This window comes from Halteromyces radiatus (genome assembly GCF_025201355.1).
Source record: "Halteromyces radiatus strain CBS 162.75 chromosome Unknown BX664scaffold_2, whole genome shotgun sequence".
Taxonomy (NCBI): Eukaryota; Fungi; Mucoromycota; class Mucoromycetes; order Mucorales; family Cunninghamellaceae; genus Halteromyces; species Halteromyces radiatus.
Genome location: NW_026251688.1, coordinates 3,504,633 through 3,518,474, shown reverse-complemented (window position 1 = coordinate 3,518,474; position 13,842 = coordinate 3,504,633). Strand labels below are relative to the sequence as shown.

The window sequence follows — 13,842 nt, the reverse complement described above, 5'->3', positions numbered from 1 at the left end:
TTAAATTTCTCAAAAAATGAAACCTTTTCTTTTTTCCTTCTCCCCTTCTTTTTCCCCCTTCTTTTTTTTCACTACTTTTTCTCATACCAGCTTTACTTAGTTTTTTTTTTAGCAAACATGTTTTCTCGTCGTTTCTCACGAACAAAATTCTTAGAAACTTGTAAAGCAGTCGCTATTGAATACTCTATTCTGGACAATGACGAATATGCTTCGGACGAAGAAATACAATATTTTATGATTGATATGGAAAACCTGAACAATGGCATCGAATACTTTCATTCCGACATATTTGAACGCGTTACAACATTCTATTCAGGTGTTGAAGAAGTGCTAGAAGAATTGGAACTCGATCAACAGAAATTGAACGGTTGGCATTATCACGTTTTCAACATTCATGTTGCTGAGGCTCTTGGTCTTGTGGATTATGAAGACTTCTGCGTCTTTGGTGATGATTCCCTCTTCTTTTTCGTCACTATTTATAAACAACAACATCAACAAGAAAAGCAACAAAAACAACAAAAACAACGTGAAAAACAGCAACAGCAACAACAACTACAACAGCAACAACAGCAACAACAACAACAAACAATCGATACGAACATACAAACCATATACTCTGATATCCCAAGACTGCAACGAAAATGTGTTGACTTATACAGGCTATACAAGGTAAAATATAAGCATAAAAAAAAAGTTAGACAAATAGGATAATTAACTTCTGTCAATTCTAGTTATTACTTCCTACACAATCGACTCTGGATGCACATGCCAAGCTTATCGCAAAACTGAACTCGATGCTTGAAATTCAATGGCGTCATGCAGGTTACAAAGTGTGCGAATTTGGGTAATAAATACTTGATAGAATGGTATATTTTGTTACTTAGATCCTTTCTTTTGGATAGATCTTCTGTTAGTGGACTATTAGTGGATGGATCGGATTTGGATCTTTGTATTGTACTACCTGGTGATGAAATGATGTTGGAATATTATAGGGATCAAATGAGAAAGAGCCATCATCAAGGTACTAATTCAACTTCAGTTTTCAACGTGATCTTTTTGGCAAAACAATTGGTAAAAATTGGTATGGTCAATGTACAAGCCATCAATGCTTCTGTACCTATATGCAAGTTTATGGATCCTATTACCAAACTCAACTGTGATCTCAGTATTCACAATACCTTAGCCATAGAAAACTCAAAACTCATTCAGACGTATGCTTCTTTGGATACTCGAATTCGACCTTTGATGTACTTGATCAAATACTTCACGAAACGGCGATCTATCAATGATGGTAACAAAATAAAAAAATAAATAAAAAAGATTATAACTTTACACGTTTTTATTGACTTACAATCGGTATATTTCTATAACTTTTTATAGCTGTACAAGGAACTCTCAATAGTTATGCATATTCCATTCTTTGTCTACATTACCTCATGAATACTAATGAACCTCTTATTCCCAACCTTCAAAAATTGCCAAATTCATGTCGTGATCCATCTTGTGCTGCAAAGTGGAACAATGGACCCCAAGGTTTACGTCGCTTCCTCTATCGTGGTAGTATCAAGAGCTATAATACTTTCTTTCACAACTGTTACAAAGTAGATAGTGCCTATGATAAACTACTAGAAGCTAACAATCATCACCTATCAAGATCGACATCTTCATCAAAAACAAGCGTCTGGCATTCATACAACAGTATGGATTTACATTCGTTGTTAGTTGGTTTCTTCGACTTTTATACTGATTTTGATTTCGATAATGACAATATTGGCTTATATTATGGAACAAGGAACAGAAATTCATCAACCAGAAATGACAACATAGTAGTGGATGATCCGTTTATTCCTAGAAACGTCGCGTAAGTAAAAAAAAAAAAAAAAAAAAAAAGTTTATATTTACCAATTTATTAATAATCTTTTTTTTTTTTTTTTTTTGTTAGAGGAACTTGTACAAGTAATGGATTAGCACTGATTCAAGATGAATTTCGTCGAGCTTATAATATGTTGACCAACGGTGCCACCTTTGAAGCTGTTTGTTCTATACCCAACTTGCGCAACCGACCTTATGATCCTCATGCTCTTGCAAATCGACCTGGATTTCAAAACACTAGGGCACATATTTCTGAATCACAGCAGACCAACAGAACCATCAATCATAATAACGGTAGATCCGGTAATGGAAACAACAATAGGAACAGTAACAATGGTGATATCGAATTGACGTACACTGAATTGCTTATGAAAATCAATCATATTTCAGAACGCATTCAAAGTATGTATCTTACTTAAAAATTGATAACTGCAATCTCGAAAACGAAATGAATGAACAGTATGAACCAACAATTCCGACAATCTCTGATACACCCATACCCTCTTGCTATATTTTATTCTATCTTGTATATATTTATTTAGTTTTTTTTTCCCATTTCTCTTTTATATTCAACTATTTTCGTATTCATTTTCATTAGATACCTTTTATTGTTTTTATTATTTATTTGAAATAAAAAAGAAAAATCATAACAATTATGCAATATTCAAATGGATAAAGTTATTTCACCCCTCCAATCCTTTTATTCGACGGGCACTGAAAACCTAAAGTCCCTCTCTCTCTCTCTCTCTCACTCACTCCAGTCACTGACATTTTTCTTAATTTTTTTTTTTTTTTTTTTTTTTTTTTTTGTCTTTTCTTTTCCCAATCAATCTATTTAATTTACCATGCCGAACGCAAGAAAGAAGAAAGCCGCCAAGAATGAAGACTTTAAAGTATAGATCTAATAAAATGACAGATAATAATAATAAAACAGTATAACATGTAAAAATTCATATATATATTTTTTTTCCTTGGATCATATTTTACTCCATGATAGAAAAAGAAACTCAAGGTGGGGAAAACCAAGGCTTTACCTGACAACTATACCGATACTTCTTTTACTTCTAAAAGTAAGTTATGGAATTATATAATATTTTTGAATTAATAATAATAATAATAATAATAATTTTATTTAGGTATCTCACTTCCCAATCAAAGTATCACTGAAGACAAATCGAAAGAGATCACCACCGGTCGCAACCTTACAATGACAGATCTAGTGACTCAATTGAAACATTATAATAGTAGTGTGAAGAAAGGTAAAAGATAGACGTTGGAAGTTATCATGGCATACATTGGAATGAGTCTTTTTAACTTAAAAATATCATTTGACAGATGCTCTTGCTGGACTTCAAGAACTTTTCCGTCGCCATCCTACCATGCTGATATCATCTCTCAGTACTATTGTGAATAGTATAGTCAAGTTATTCATCGATGATGTAAGTTGATAAAAAGCATAATATGATAGTAATTTTTTTTTTTTGATTCTAATCTTTATTATTTCTGTTATAGGATCGTGAGGTACGAAAAGCACTCATGAAATTTTTGAATGAAACATTCACTCAAGTCGATAAGGTAAAGAAAGAACATAAATAGAAAAAAAAAAGGAAATGTTGAACTAAAATAAAATCATGATTTGATATTCATAGGTTGAATTGGAACCCTTTGTACCGCTGTTGATTATCTATACATGTTCAGCAATGACTCATATCATGGAAGATATACGCTTGGATGCCATCAAACTGTTGGATTTATGGGTTGGAATGGTACCTGAAGCAGTCATTGGGAAATTTTGGAAAAGGGCAAGTTGATTAAAAGAAAAGTAATGTTATAAATGCTCATTCAAATATTTCTCTTTCTATTTATATTTTAATTAGATCTCTGGAAATTTTATTAGTTTGCTTGCTGTTGGATCCAACAATATCAACATATCAAAATCAACTTCATCCAACACACCCACCACTACATCATCCGTTAAAGCAGCAGCTGCCTCTTCACATCTACATGTCAACAAAAGCAAGTTGGAATTATTGACAAGTTTGAGTAAATTCTTTGAAGCTGGATTATTTGAAGATCGACAAGATCCGTAAGTTCATCATACGATGTTGATTGATAAAGAGTGACTAATGTGAATATTATTCCCTTTTAGGTATTGGTTCATGTACAATTTTTTGGATGATCGTCATGCCAGGAAAACTTTCAAACGAAAATTCAATCAAGACGAAAAAGCAAAAAATCCTGTCATTCCATGGGATCCTTCGTCAATGGTAAAATTAGACATATATATATATATGCGAAATGACTCACATTTAATTCTTTCGTATATACTACTAGGCAACATACACACCAAATCATGTCATGACTTCTTCTGTAATTCCTTACCTTTCCAATGGATCTGTTTCCGTCTCTTTCAACTCATTGGGTTTATTCGAAGCTGCTGGAAGCAATGTTGGCCAAGAAAAGTCTCATTCTCAAGACAATGACAAGAATCAGCAATCGTCTAATGATGTCAGTTTTCAAGATCGTATGTCTCAAGTCAAGGTATGTATGACATTGAAAAAAAATCGATAAAAAAAAATCCAACGAGATGATTGACAAATATATTTTCTAGGAATTCATTGAAACGTTTCAACCCATTTTGATTGGTAATTGGCTTGAATCTGCCCCTATGGTCTTTACTATTTCCAATACAATTACTTATTCGCCAGCATTACAAATGTTACATACGGTACTTCATGTTTCTCTGATATTATGGCGGGCTATGGTTAGTGGTGGATCTATCGATAAGACAACTCCTCAATGGTTGGATACTCACTTGCAACAACTCCTAAAACATATTTCTGTCTATTTCCCTTATGGTTTATCGTCTCTTGGAAATGGTGGTGCAAAGGTAAATAATAATAATAATATATAAAAAAAAAGGAGTCTGTTATGGTATCCATGCTGATCATATGATCTTTTTTTTTTCATCAGGTTGACTCATTATTACAAGAAATGAATATCATGACATGCGAACTCACATCACTCTTCTTACTGGCAAGAAAGATGCAAAATGATCAAGTGGCTTTTAATGATGGACAGGATAAGAAACGTTCTTATGATGATATGGAACAAGATGATATGGTACCTACATGGGCGAACAGTATTGTGGATTATGTGCTTGGTTTGTTAGGTTTTGACGTAAGTAATTGTTATATATTTACCTATCTCCAATTGACTTTTTATTTTTTATTTTTTTTTGCCCTCTAGGCACTGGATACCAAGACTTCTAATGGTGCCATGACTAGTATGTCTTCAGAATTCCGAAATGAAAATCTAGTGGCATTACTTCCTGCAGTTTGGGGCTTTTTAAACTGTCTAGAAGGGGATCGACGTTATGATGTATTCCGATCTTTTATCAACTACTCACAACACTGTAATGCTCATTCAGCGTCCAAGAAAACTACTATGGCTTTCATCATTCGTGCTTATTTGGTAAGCAAAATAAATTATCTTCTATATAAATTTGAATAATAAATCTTTTTTTTTTATTATTAGATTCAATCCATGCCCAGTTACACTGGTCGATTTATCTTGAAAGCTGGAACACCATATGCTAATCTTATGCAGACATGGTTACTTAGTTTACCAAAACTATTATGTAATCTAAGTACAAAACATATTGATACAAGTCAGGTAAAGATTAAAATTAAATATAAAAAAGATATCAAAGTAGTCTCATTGTTAACATGTCGGTATTCCCTTTTATATATATATATATAGATGTTACTGAATGTCATGTGTGATATTGCAAAGCGTGGTGACAAAGATATATTTGACTCCAAGGTAAAATTCATCTTTCTTTCTTTTTTTAGAGTGAATGCGCTATTCACTAAAAGTATATATTTCTCATTGTTTTATTTCATCATAGACTCTTGAACGCACTGCGTTATCCATGTCGATCTTCTTTTATGTACATTTGCCTAACAAAGGTAAACCATACTAATTGATCATCAGAAAACTGAGCGATTGATCTTTTTTTTTTTTCTGTTCAATAGGTGATGTGTACGGACCTTTCCTCTATTTACCTGTGGAACTTCAGAAGCGTGCTCTTGAATTCATGTACTTTATCAATGCAACATCAGAAAGGGTACAAACATCGATATCAAAGTGCAAATCTCGTATGTATTCATTCTTTGTCGTTCTATAATCTTAACATCCTGACTGACCCTGTCTTTCTTTTTTTTTTTTTTTTGGATAGATGACTTGATGACCAAGGAGGTATTGAATTGGATCTTGTGAATTGTATCACCATCCGTTATAGAAATATCTTCTTTTTTTGTACAGTATAATTTTATTCACGAACAATAAACATTCATAGATCATTCTTTTCATGCAATTTGATGAGTCTTTGCATTTATCTATTTTATTTTTGATATGATCTTGTTTCATTTCCTTTTCACAAACAAATAATAATAATAATAATAATAAATTTCCAACATCCCAACAACATGTTGTAAAAACCACACATATCTATCTTTTTATTGATATCAATGTAGTAACAATATAATATAAACGGAATTCAAACTAGTGAGTAAAATAAACTATTCTTGATTGACTGAGTTTCCATTGTATGTCTTTTTTCGATCATCATCATTATCTATGACTTGTCCTTTGTTTCGTAAAGTATTGATGCCATGTATTTGCCTATGAAATCCCAGGATTATAAAAAATAAGTCCTTTTTTCTTTTGGTATCAGGCCAACCCATTCTCACAGTTGCATAATCCAATCTTATTTTATTCTTACCTTGATCCAGAAGGAGATAATGATTGTTGCTGTTGCTGTTCTTGTTGTTGTTGTTGCTGTTGCTGTTGTTGAGTATGTTGACCACCTAATCTATGTCCATCGGATTCAATAGACGGTCCAACGGCATTGAAGACGGTTGCCAAGGCATTGGTGACTGAATTGCCTACACTACTAAGAGTATTATATACCATCCCTCCAGCCGAATAAACATAATCCGCCATCATTCCTCCATAATATGTCGCTGTTGATCCAGATCCGGATTGATACGCAGTCGCTACATTCTTGATTGTTTTCATGATAATGGTACCACTGGGAAGAAGATCCAAATTTGATAATGTTCTTTCTTCATCACCAGCTGTAAATTGTCGCGTGGGGAACTGTGCCAATAGTTTATAAGGTTGATCACCATCCGTTCGATTTTCATCAATCCATGATCGTACATGTCCCAAAGTGTCGTGAGCTAAGGAAAATAATAATACAAGGTGGATTATTTTTCCATAAATATATCGTCCTTTTGATTGCTTACCATTGAATTTATGTCGTATGTTGACGCCATCCACTTGCCGGATGTTCAAATGACAAGTATCATGATTTCTATGTATATACAAAAGAAAAAGTAATCAATAAGCGGCTTTTTATGACTTTGTTCCTTTTTTTTTTATCTTTTGCTATTACTTTGTACCCTGTGATGATGATAGTGATGAGAATGAAGATGAATTACTCGTTTGTTGTTGCTGTTGTTGTTGTTTTCGACGTTCCATGATTTTCTCTTCGCGATCCCGTGCAATTTGTTCCTTGATTTTTCTTCGATGTTCCTCATCAGCTTGCTTTTCCTTTTTGATTTTGGCAAAATAAATCTTATTTTGTTGCTCTTGTAATTGTTGTTTTGTTGTTTCGGCTTCTTTTCCATCTTGTCGTCGCTTCAGTTCACGCTGCTTTTCATTCTATAACAATCCATAAATGATATATGAATAAAACTTAATCACAAACGATATATTGAATGACTACCTCTTTTTCCATTTCATCCCTTTTAGCACGAGCTTTTTCCATTTGTTGTTTAAGCCTACCATCATCACAAAAACAAATAAAATGAGTATGAAAACTATGTATTATCATTATTTTTCATTCATTCCTTACCTAGCTTTTCTATCCAAGGTATCATTAGTCACTTGAGACGATAATTCTTCACTTTCCGTAGTTGCCCTTTCAATAGAAGAAGCGTTGGTTGTGGTGGAAGTCGACGCCACTGTTGTTGGTGAAGATGACGATGTATTGGTAGGAAGAGTGGTAGTTGTAGCAGGGGTAGTAATAGGGGTAGCAGTTGTAGGTATATTAGAGGTAGTAGTAATTGTCGCGGTAAGCTGATTTACTTTATCAATGAAATCTTGTTCAGAAGTAGTTTCAATAGCAAAGTCTTTGATGATACCTTGCTTGATTAAATACACCATTGGTACACGTTGAATAGGATCTAATAAAAAAAAATATTGTTCTAATGAGTAAGACTAAGTGAGTTCAGGATGAATGAAACTTACAAAGTTGACCAAAGAGTTGAGCATTCTCAGAACGACGGTCTAGTTTGATAGAAACGTGTGGTTGTAAACTATGTTGCACCTAGACGGTAAAAGAAAGAAAGAAAGAGAGAGAGAAAACAAAATCATTCTTGTTAGATACTAGTTTTTATTTCTTTTCTAAATAAAACAAATTAATCAATTTACTTTGGAGTTTGTAAAAAGTTGATCTAATTGAGTCGAGGTGTCCGAGTCATCTATATAATAAATATAAAAGAAATATGTTAGTGGGACGTGGTAAGTCAGATAAGGAGAAAACATACCATAAAGGAATACAATAAAAAGACAATTTTTGGTATTGACTAGTTGAACTGCGTCATTCATTGAACCTTGAAACCAAATAGTTGAATCGGTCATTGTCTAAAAAAAAAAAAAAAGGAAAACGTGAAGAAAAGAGTAAAGAACTTTTCTTCTGAACCGCCACCTATTTCAGTATTAGTGACACTGGGTTTGAATTTAGATGCAGTGCATACGTGCCCAATGAGTGTATTGTATGTTTGCACTGTCATTGTTCTTTTTGGATATCATTGTCCTACTTCTCTCTCTCCTTAACGATCCAAACTATGAGAAATTACATGCGTTTTTTATTATAAATATATGAAATATCATATATTTATATCTAACCCCCTTATTATTCAAAGTTAAAAAAAAAAAAAAAATACACATAATATATATAAACAGGTACAAAAAAGAAAACACCACTTTCATGGTTTGACCATTGCTCCTTTTTTCAATGACCGCAAACAGCCAAAAAGTTTTATTTCTTTATTTCTTTTCTTTCTCCTTTTTCAGTTCCCTCTTTTCCCTGTCTTCCCCTTTCCTTCTTTCTTTTGTGTTTTCTTTACATGTTACTTGTCTGTTTTTAATTGATTTATTTATTATTATTATTATTATTATCATCATTAATACTACTACGATTATTTTACTATTACTACTATTATTATTATTATTATTCTTATCACTATTCTTATTCTTATTCATATCAACTTAATATGACGCTATCACCTATTTCCATGTCATCGTCCCCTACTTCTTCGTCCGATACTGAAGTGGCTTCCGTCATCACTGCCCCTCCTCCTTCTTATACTTCAACAACTCAATTACACTCTCGACTAAAATCCTTTTTCTTCAATCCAGCAACAACGACAACAACAACACAGCCTCCTATGGGAGAAATCACTTCTTTTGCTGTACCTGATGATTTTGACCTTACCAATCAAAAAGGTTTTAAAAGTAATTCTTGGTTTACGCCTGCTCATATGAATTCACAAAAAGGCATCCGACGTGTAGCTTCCGCTCCTAATGCAAATAAACTATTATTCAAACAACAACAATATCCTCCTCCACCACCTACACCTAGTACACATAGTTTATACCAACATACCACCAAAGACGCCATGGGTTCTATGCCATCTTTTGGTTCTCCACAACAAGTACTACAACGAAAAGCATTTAGACGTACTTATTCTTCAGCAAGTATCAAAGTGAAACAAGTACAAGTTGGCCCATCAAGTTTTGTCAAAATTCGAATGCTTGGAAAAGGTGATGTTGGCAAAGTATATATGGTGAAACAAAAGAATACAGATAAATTATTTGCTATGAAAGGTAAAAATCAATATCTATATTTCTTTATATATTATTATTATATTTATCATTATTATCATTATAGTTCTTTCGAAACGGGAAATGATCAAACGAAACAAAGTCAAACGAGCATTAGCTGAACAAGAAATCTTGGCTACTTCCAATCATCCTTTTATTGTAACCTTATATCATTCATTTCAAAGTCAAGATTATCTTTATTTTGTTATGGAATATTGTATGGGTGGTGAATTCTTTAGAGGTAAAAAAAACAAGCTTTTTTCTAGTCGTTTTATTAATCATGATGCACTTATTGATAGCCTTACAACTACGACCTGGAAAATGCCTGAATGAAGAAGGGGCACAATTCTATGCAGCTGAAGTGATTGCAGCTTTGGAATATCTTCATCTACATGGTTTCATTTATCGTGATCTCAAACCTGAAAGTAAGTGATACAAAAAGAATATATTTTAATTATCCACTTTTTTTTCTTATTATTATCATTATTATTCCTCTTAGATATTCTATTACATCAAAGTGGTCATATCATGTTGACTGATTTTGATCTAAGCAAGGGATCTTCTCCTCCTGGCAATCCTGGTGTGGTCAAGTCAACCTCTCCGAATTTAGTAAGTCGGTTTATTTTATTTTGAGATCCTACTGATTGTTCCCCTCATCAATTTTTTTACTTATCATGATCTATTTTGTTTGTAGCCTCCTTCCATTGATACCAAATGTTGCGTGAATAATTTACGAACCAATAGTTTTGTTGGAACAGAAGGTAAATAATCAAAAAAGAATTAAATGTGATCAAATGACGAAATTAGGAGAAGTTAATTGTTAATTTTATGATTTAGAATATATTGCTCCAGAAGTCATCAAAGGATGTGGTCATACAAGTTCGGTAGATTGGTGGACATTAGGAATCTTGATTTATGAAATGCTGGTAAAATATATATATATATATATATATATATATATATATATATATATAAATGGTTATTATCCAATTAAGAAATCTTACATCACTCCTTTTTTTTTTTTTTTGGTTATTAGTACGGCACAACGCCTTTCAAAGGTGCCAACCGAAGTGAAACCTTTAGTCGTGTATTACATTGTGATGCCATGTTTAGTCATCAACCAGCTCCTTATCAACAACATACACCATCATCAGCATGTAAAGGCTTGATTCGACGATTATTACACAAGGATGAAGGACGACGATTAGGGTCTCGTGCAGGGGCTTCAGATATCAAGGCTCATCCTTTCTTCAAATCTGTGAACTTTGCTCTTTTACGCCACGAAACTCCTCCTATTGTTCCCATGATTCAAATGCCTAACGGGATCGACGCTATCAACTTCCGAAAAATGCCTCCAGAAAGCATCAGTTTGGATTTGGAAACTGACAACACAAATAACTCGACTGTTTTGACCACTACCCTGGGTAAATCATCTAGTAAAGATATTGGCTCCACTGTGTCAACTATTTCAACTACCACCAATCCATTTGAAAAGTTCAGTTCTAGTAAGTAGTCTTCGTATGTTCTATTTTAATCCAGTTTCTAATATTTAATCTTTCTAATAGTGACACTATATCATGAAGGTGACTCTGATTCCGAATTTGATCAAATTTGAATTATCCTATTTTATTCTTGTAGTTCTCTTTTAGATATTATTATTATTATTATTACTATTATTATTATTATTATTATTATTATTATTATTACTTTCCCCATCCATCATACGTATTACTACCTTTTTTTTTTTATCTTATTGTTTTCCCCTTTCTTTTCATTCATACCATTCCCATTTCTTTTTTTTTTTTCCAACCTAATACTATTCCCTTTCCTTCCTTTTTTTCACTATTCCTTTGGTTATCTGTACAAGTTTTCTTTTTCTTCTATTCTTCTTTTCATTTGCCTTCTTACCCTTGCTACCCATCATTGATCTTTTACAAAACTTATATATTTATATATTTATATTCTACTTTTTAATTAAAAAAAAAACCAATCATCATCATCTATTTTGTACGTGCCAAATCAAAGAAATATTTATACGTTCAACGAAAAACTTAAAATATATAGTCAATAAGGATTGTAATGATTGTTTATTGATTGTAATAATAATAATAATAAAAAAATATAATAAAAACATCATTTCCATCAAGCAGTAGATCCAAGAACACCCATCTTATCTAAAGCACGGGGACCCATTTCTTCCCATTCTTGTCGAGTCACCCACCAAGAATCTTTGTCTTTCATGATATCAGCCAAGACAGCCCCACCAAGGTACACCCTATTTAAAAATAATAATATAAAAAAAAAAGAAAAAAGAGAGAGGTTTATATTGTCAGATGATTAAATTTCTTCCTTTTTTTTAGATGAATTTGATTTAACTTACATATGTTTACGTCTAGGAGGATCTTCGATCCGGATCTTGAATTTCTATATATGTATTACATAAATAAGTTTTTTTTAATATATTCATCCTATAACTTGTCAATGATTCACTTACGTTCAATCGACTGGCATCCCCATTCAATACATTGGTGAGGTATAATTGCTTGACTTCTTTCTCCAAACGACTAGGCAAACCAGGATACATTGTTGAGCCACCAGAAAGAACAATATGTTTGTAAAGATCAGCACGGATATCAATATCAGCTGATTGAATGGTATTGAATAGCATTTCTAAAAAAAAAAAAAAAAAAAAAAAAAAATCAATACTTCTTCAAAGATTCAATCCTTTTTTTTTTTTTTTTTTTTTTTTACTTACCAGCCATGCCTGGAGCATCCACATCTACCAAATGAGGTTGGAACAAACATTCAGGAGCTTCAAATCGTTCTGATCCTACCTTAATGATACGTCCATCAGGTAGTTCGTATGATTCTACCAATGTGGTTGTTTCAACCCCTAATTTTTGATCCATTTCAAGATCGTAACTATTTTTATTTTAAAATATCATGATCAGTATCATATACATACTCCTTCAAATATCTGTTTCTCCTTCATTCTATCTTCTTTTTTTATATCATTACCTAACATAACAGAATTCTTCCTTGATTTGACGTACAGTTTCAAAATCGGCAGTACGATTAAAAGCATATCCACGGAGGAGTAAAAGTTTGATGAGATATTTTGTCACATGTCGACCAGCTACATCCAAACGACGAGTCAAGTTAGCAGGAGCATAACCTTGATACACAGGTACAATATGAGTAACACCATCACCAGAATCCACTACTACACCAGACATGAGCCCTAATATTATTATTGTTGTTGTTCAAAAAGAAAAAAAATGGTTTAGTTAGAAAAAATAAATGAATTCTTTGGGCCTGATTGAGAGTATAATAATATTTTGATATTTTTTTTTCTTTTCTTTCTTTTTTTTTTTTTTTTTTTACCTTGAGCAAACAAAGTCAAGACAGCTTGGATAGCTACATAGATACCTTGGAAACCGTATTCTTCAAACATGATTTGAGCCATTTGTTCACGATTCGAGCGAGGATTCATTGGAGCCTCGGTCAATAATATTTTGCAATCACGAGGATCCACTTGAAGTTGTTCATCAAAAGTATAATTCCACAAGTGACGCATATCTTCCCAGTTTCTAATAATACCATTTTCCATTGGATATGACATTTGAAGAATGTTGCGAAGGGCTGCTGCTTCATCACCAATCATAATATCTTTGACTTGAACATCTCCCACACGTTCTTCAGCTCGTAGGATGGGACGACCAACTACACTAGGAAACACATGTTCAGGAAAGTTGGAACCTGCATAACCACATTTCACAAACTATATTAAAAGAAAAAATAAAAGATGAAAGGATGATATATTATTGAGTATGAATTCATTCTTTTTTTCTATCTTGGTTTCTCTACAAATATAATCCCTGTCTCGAACTTACACCGGTACCGTTATCAACGACAAGTGTTTTGGATGCATTCATTATTATAATATATATAAAAAAAAGAGAGACAAAAAAAAAAAAGAAAGAAAGAAAGGAAAAGGTTGAAAAGTAAGAAGAA

At 32.7% G+C, this 13,842-nt stretch overlaps 5 protein-coding genes across 5 annotated transcripts; 3 read left to right on the top strand and 2 right to left on the bottom strand.

Annotated features, from left to right (window-relative positions):
• Window positions 1–60: 60 nt before the first annotated feature.
• Window positions 61–2,525, top strand: BX664DRAFT_326455 (uncharacterized protein). The gene is made up of 5 exons (XM_051544236.1): window positions 61–669; window positions 732–844; window positions 903–1,291; window positions 1,381–1,861; window positions 1,943–2,525. The coding sequence occupies exons 1-5, from the start codon at window positions 118–120 to the stop codon at window positions 2,289–2,291; spliced, it is 1,884 nt and encodes a 627-aa protein (XP_051403705.1). The 5' UTR covers window positions 61–117; the 3' UTR covers window positions 2,292–2,525.
• A 171-nt stretch (window positions 2,526–2,696) lies between these two features.
• Window positions 2,697–6,325, top strand: BX664DRAFT_356707 (Rix1 complex component). Its single transcript, XM_051547909.1, has 17 exons — window positions 2,697–2,765; window positions 2,870–2,942; window positions 3,009–3,131; window positions 3,208–3,311; window positions 3,385–3,447; window positions 3,522–3,674; window positions 3,750–3,958; window positions 4,022–4,139; window positions 4,207–4,413; window positions 4,484–4,762; window positions 4,846–5,052; window positions 5,122–5,346; window positions 5,410–5,547; window positions 5,635–5,697; window positions 5,783–5,843; window positions 5,910–6,032; window positions 6,113–6,325. The coding sequence occupies exons 1-17, from the start codon at window positions 2,718–2,720 to the stop codon at window positions 6,151–6,153; spliced, it is 2,235 nt and encodes a 744-aa protein (XP_051403704.1). The 5' UTR covers window positions 2,697–2,717; the 3' UTR covers window positions 6,154–6,325.
• A 30-nt stretch (window positions 6,326–6,355) lies between these two features.
• Window positions 6,356–8,609, bottom strand: BX664DRAFT_326451 (uncharacterized protein). The gene is made up of 9 exons (XM_051544235.1): window positions 8,490–8,609; window positions 8,374–8,423; window positions 8,191–8,269; window positions 7,796–8,126; window positions 7,667–7,721; window positions 7,334–7,602; window positions 7,185–7,252; window positions 6,659–7,118; window positions 6,356–6,558 (listed from the first exon to the last, which is right to left on the bottom strand). Exons 1-9 carry the CDS (start codon window positions 8,581–8,583, stop codon window positions 6,456–6,458), a joined length of 1,509 nt encoding a protein of 502 aa, XP_051403703.1. The 5' UTR covers window positions 8,584–8,609; the 3' UTR covers window positions 6,356–6,455.
• A 783-nt stretch (window positions 8,610–9,392) lies between these two features.
• BX664DRAFT_293010 (kinase-like domain-containing protein) lies at window positions 9,393–11,515 on the top strand (the record flags this gene model as incomplete). Its single annotated transcript, XM_051542017.1, has 9 exons — window positions 9,393–9,585; window positions 9,676–9,831; window positions 9,896–10,069; window positions 10,128–10,253; window positions 10,328–10,437; window positions 10,523–10,589; window positions 10,666–10,754; window positions 10,865–11,333; window positions 11,394–11,515. 9 exons carry the CDS (start codon window positions 9,393–9,395, stop codon window positions 11,441–11,443), a joined length of 1,434 nt encoding a protein of 477 aa, XP_051403702.1. The 3' UTR covers window positions 11,444–11,515.
• Window positions 11,516–11,887: 372 nt separating this feature from the next.
• On the bottom strand, window positions 11,888–13,817 carry BX664DRAFT_326447 (actin family). Its single transcript, XM_051544234.1, has 7 exons — window positions 13,722–13,817; window positions 13,213–13,609; window positions 12,847–13,069; window positions 12,584–12,750; window positions 12,323–12,498; window positions 12,209–12,252; window positions 11,888–12,103 (listed from the first exon to the last, which is right to left on the bottom strand). Exons 1-7 carry the CDS (start codon window positions 13,761–13,763, stop codon window positions 11,971–11,973), a joined length of 1,182 nt encoding a protein of 393 aa, XP_051403701.1. The 5' UTR covers window positions 13,764–13,817; the 3' UTR covers window positions 11,888–11,970.
• Window positions 13,818–13,842: the final 25 nt, after the last annotated feature.

Coding starts and splice junctions, on each gene's coding strand:
- BX664DRAFT_356707 (XM_051547909.1), top strand. CDS start 2,718: ATGCCGAACGCAAGAAAGAAGAAAGCCGCCAAGAATGAAGACTTTAAA. Junction 4,414..4,483: donor ATCGTATGTCTCAAGTCAAG/GTATGTATGACA, acceptor TATATTTTCTAG/GAATTCATTGAAACGTTTCA. Junction 6,033..6,112: donor GATATCAAAGTGCAAATCTC/GTATGTATTCAT, acceptor TTTTTTGGATAG/ATGACTTGATGACCAAGGAG.
- BX664DRAFT_326455 (XM_051544236.1), top strand. CDS start 118: ATGTTTTCTCGTCGTTTCTCACGAACAAAATTCTTAGAAACTTGTAAA. Junction 1,292..1,380: donor ACGGCGATCTATCAATGATG/GTAACAAAATAA, acceptor AACTTTTTATAG/CTGTACAAGGAACTCTCAAT. Junction 1,862..1,942: donor TTTATTCCTAGAAACGTCGC/GTAAGTAAAAAA, acceptor TTTTTTTGTTAG/AGGAACTTGTACAAGTAATG.
- BX664DRAFT_326451 (XM_051544235.1), bottom strand. CDS start 8,583: ATGACCGATTCAACTATTTGGTTTCAAGGTTCAATGAATGACGCAGTT. Junction 8,424..8,489: donor TTTTATTGTATTCCTTTATG/GTATGTTTTCTC, acceptor TTTATTATATAG/ATGACTCGGACACCTCGACT. Junction 7,119..7,184: donor CATACGACATAAATTCAATG/GTAAGCAATCAA, acceptor TATTTTCCTTAG/CTCACGACACTTTGGGACAT.
- BX664DRAFT_326447 (XM_051544234.1), bottom strand. CDS start 13,763: ATGAATGCATCCAAAACACTTGTCGTTGATAACGGTACCGGT. Junction 12,751..12,846: donor GAAGAATTCTGTTATGTTAG/GTAATGATATAA, acceptor AAATAAAAATAG/TTACGATCTTGAAATGGATC. Junction 12,253..12,322: donor GGGATGCCAGTCGATTGAAC/GTAAGTGAATCA, acceptor ATACATATATAG/AAATTCAAGATCCGGATCGA.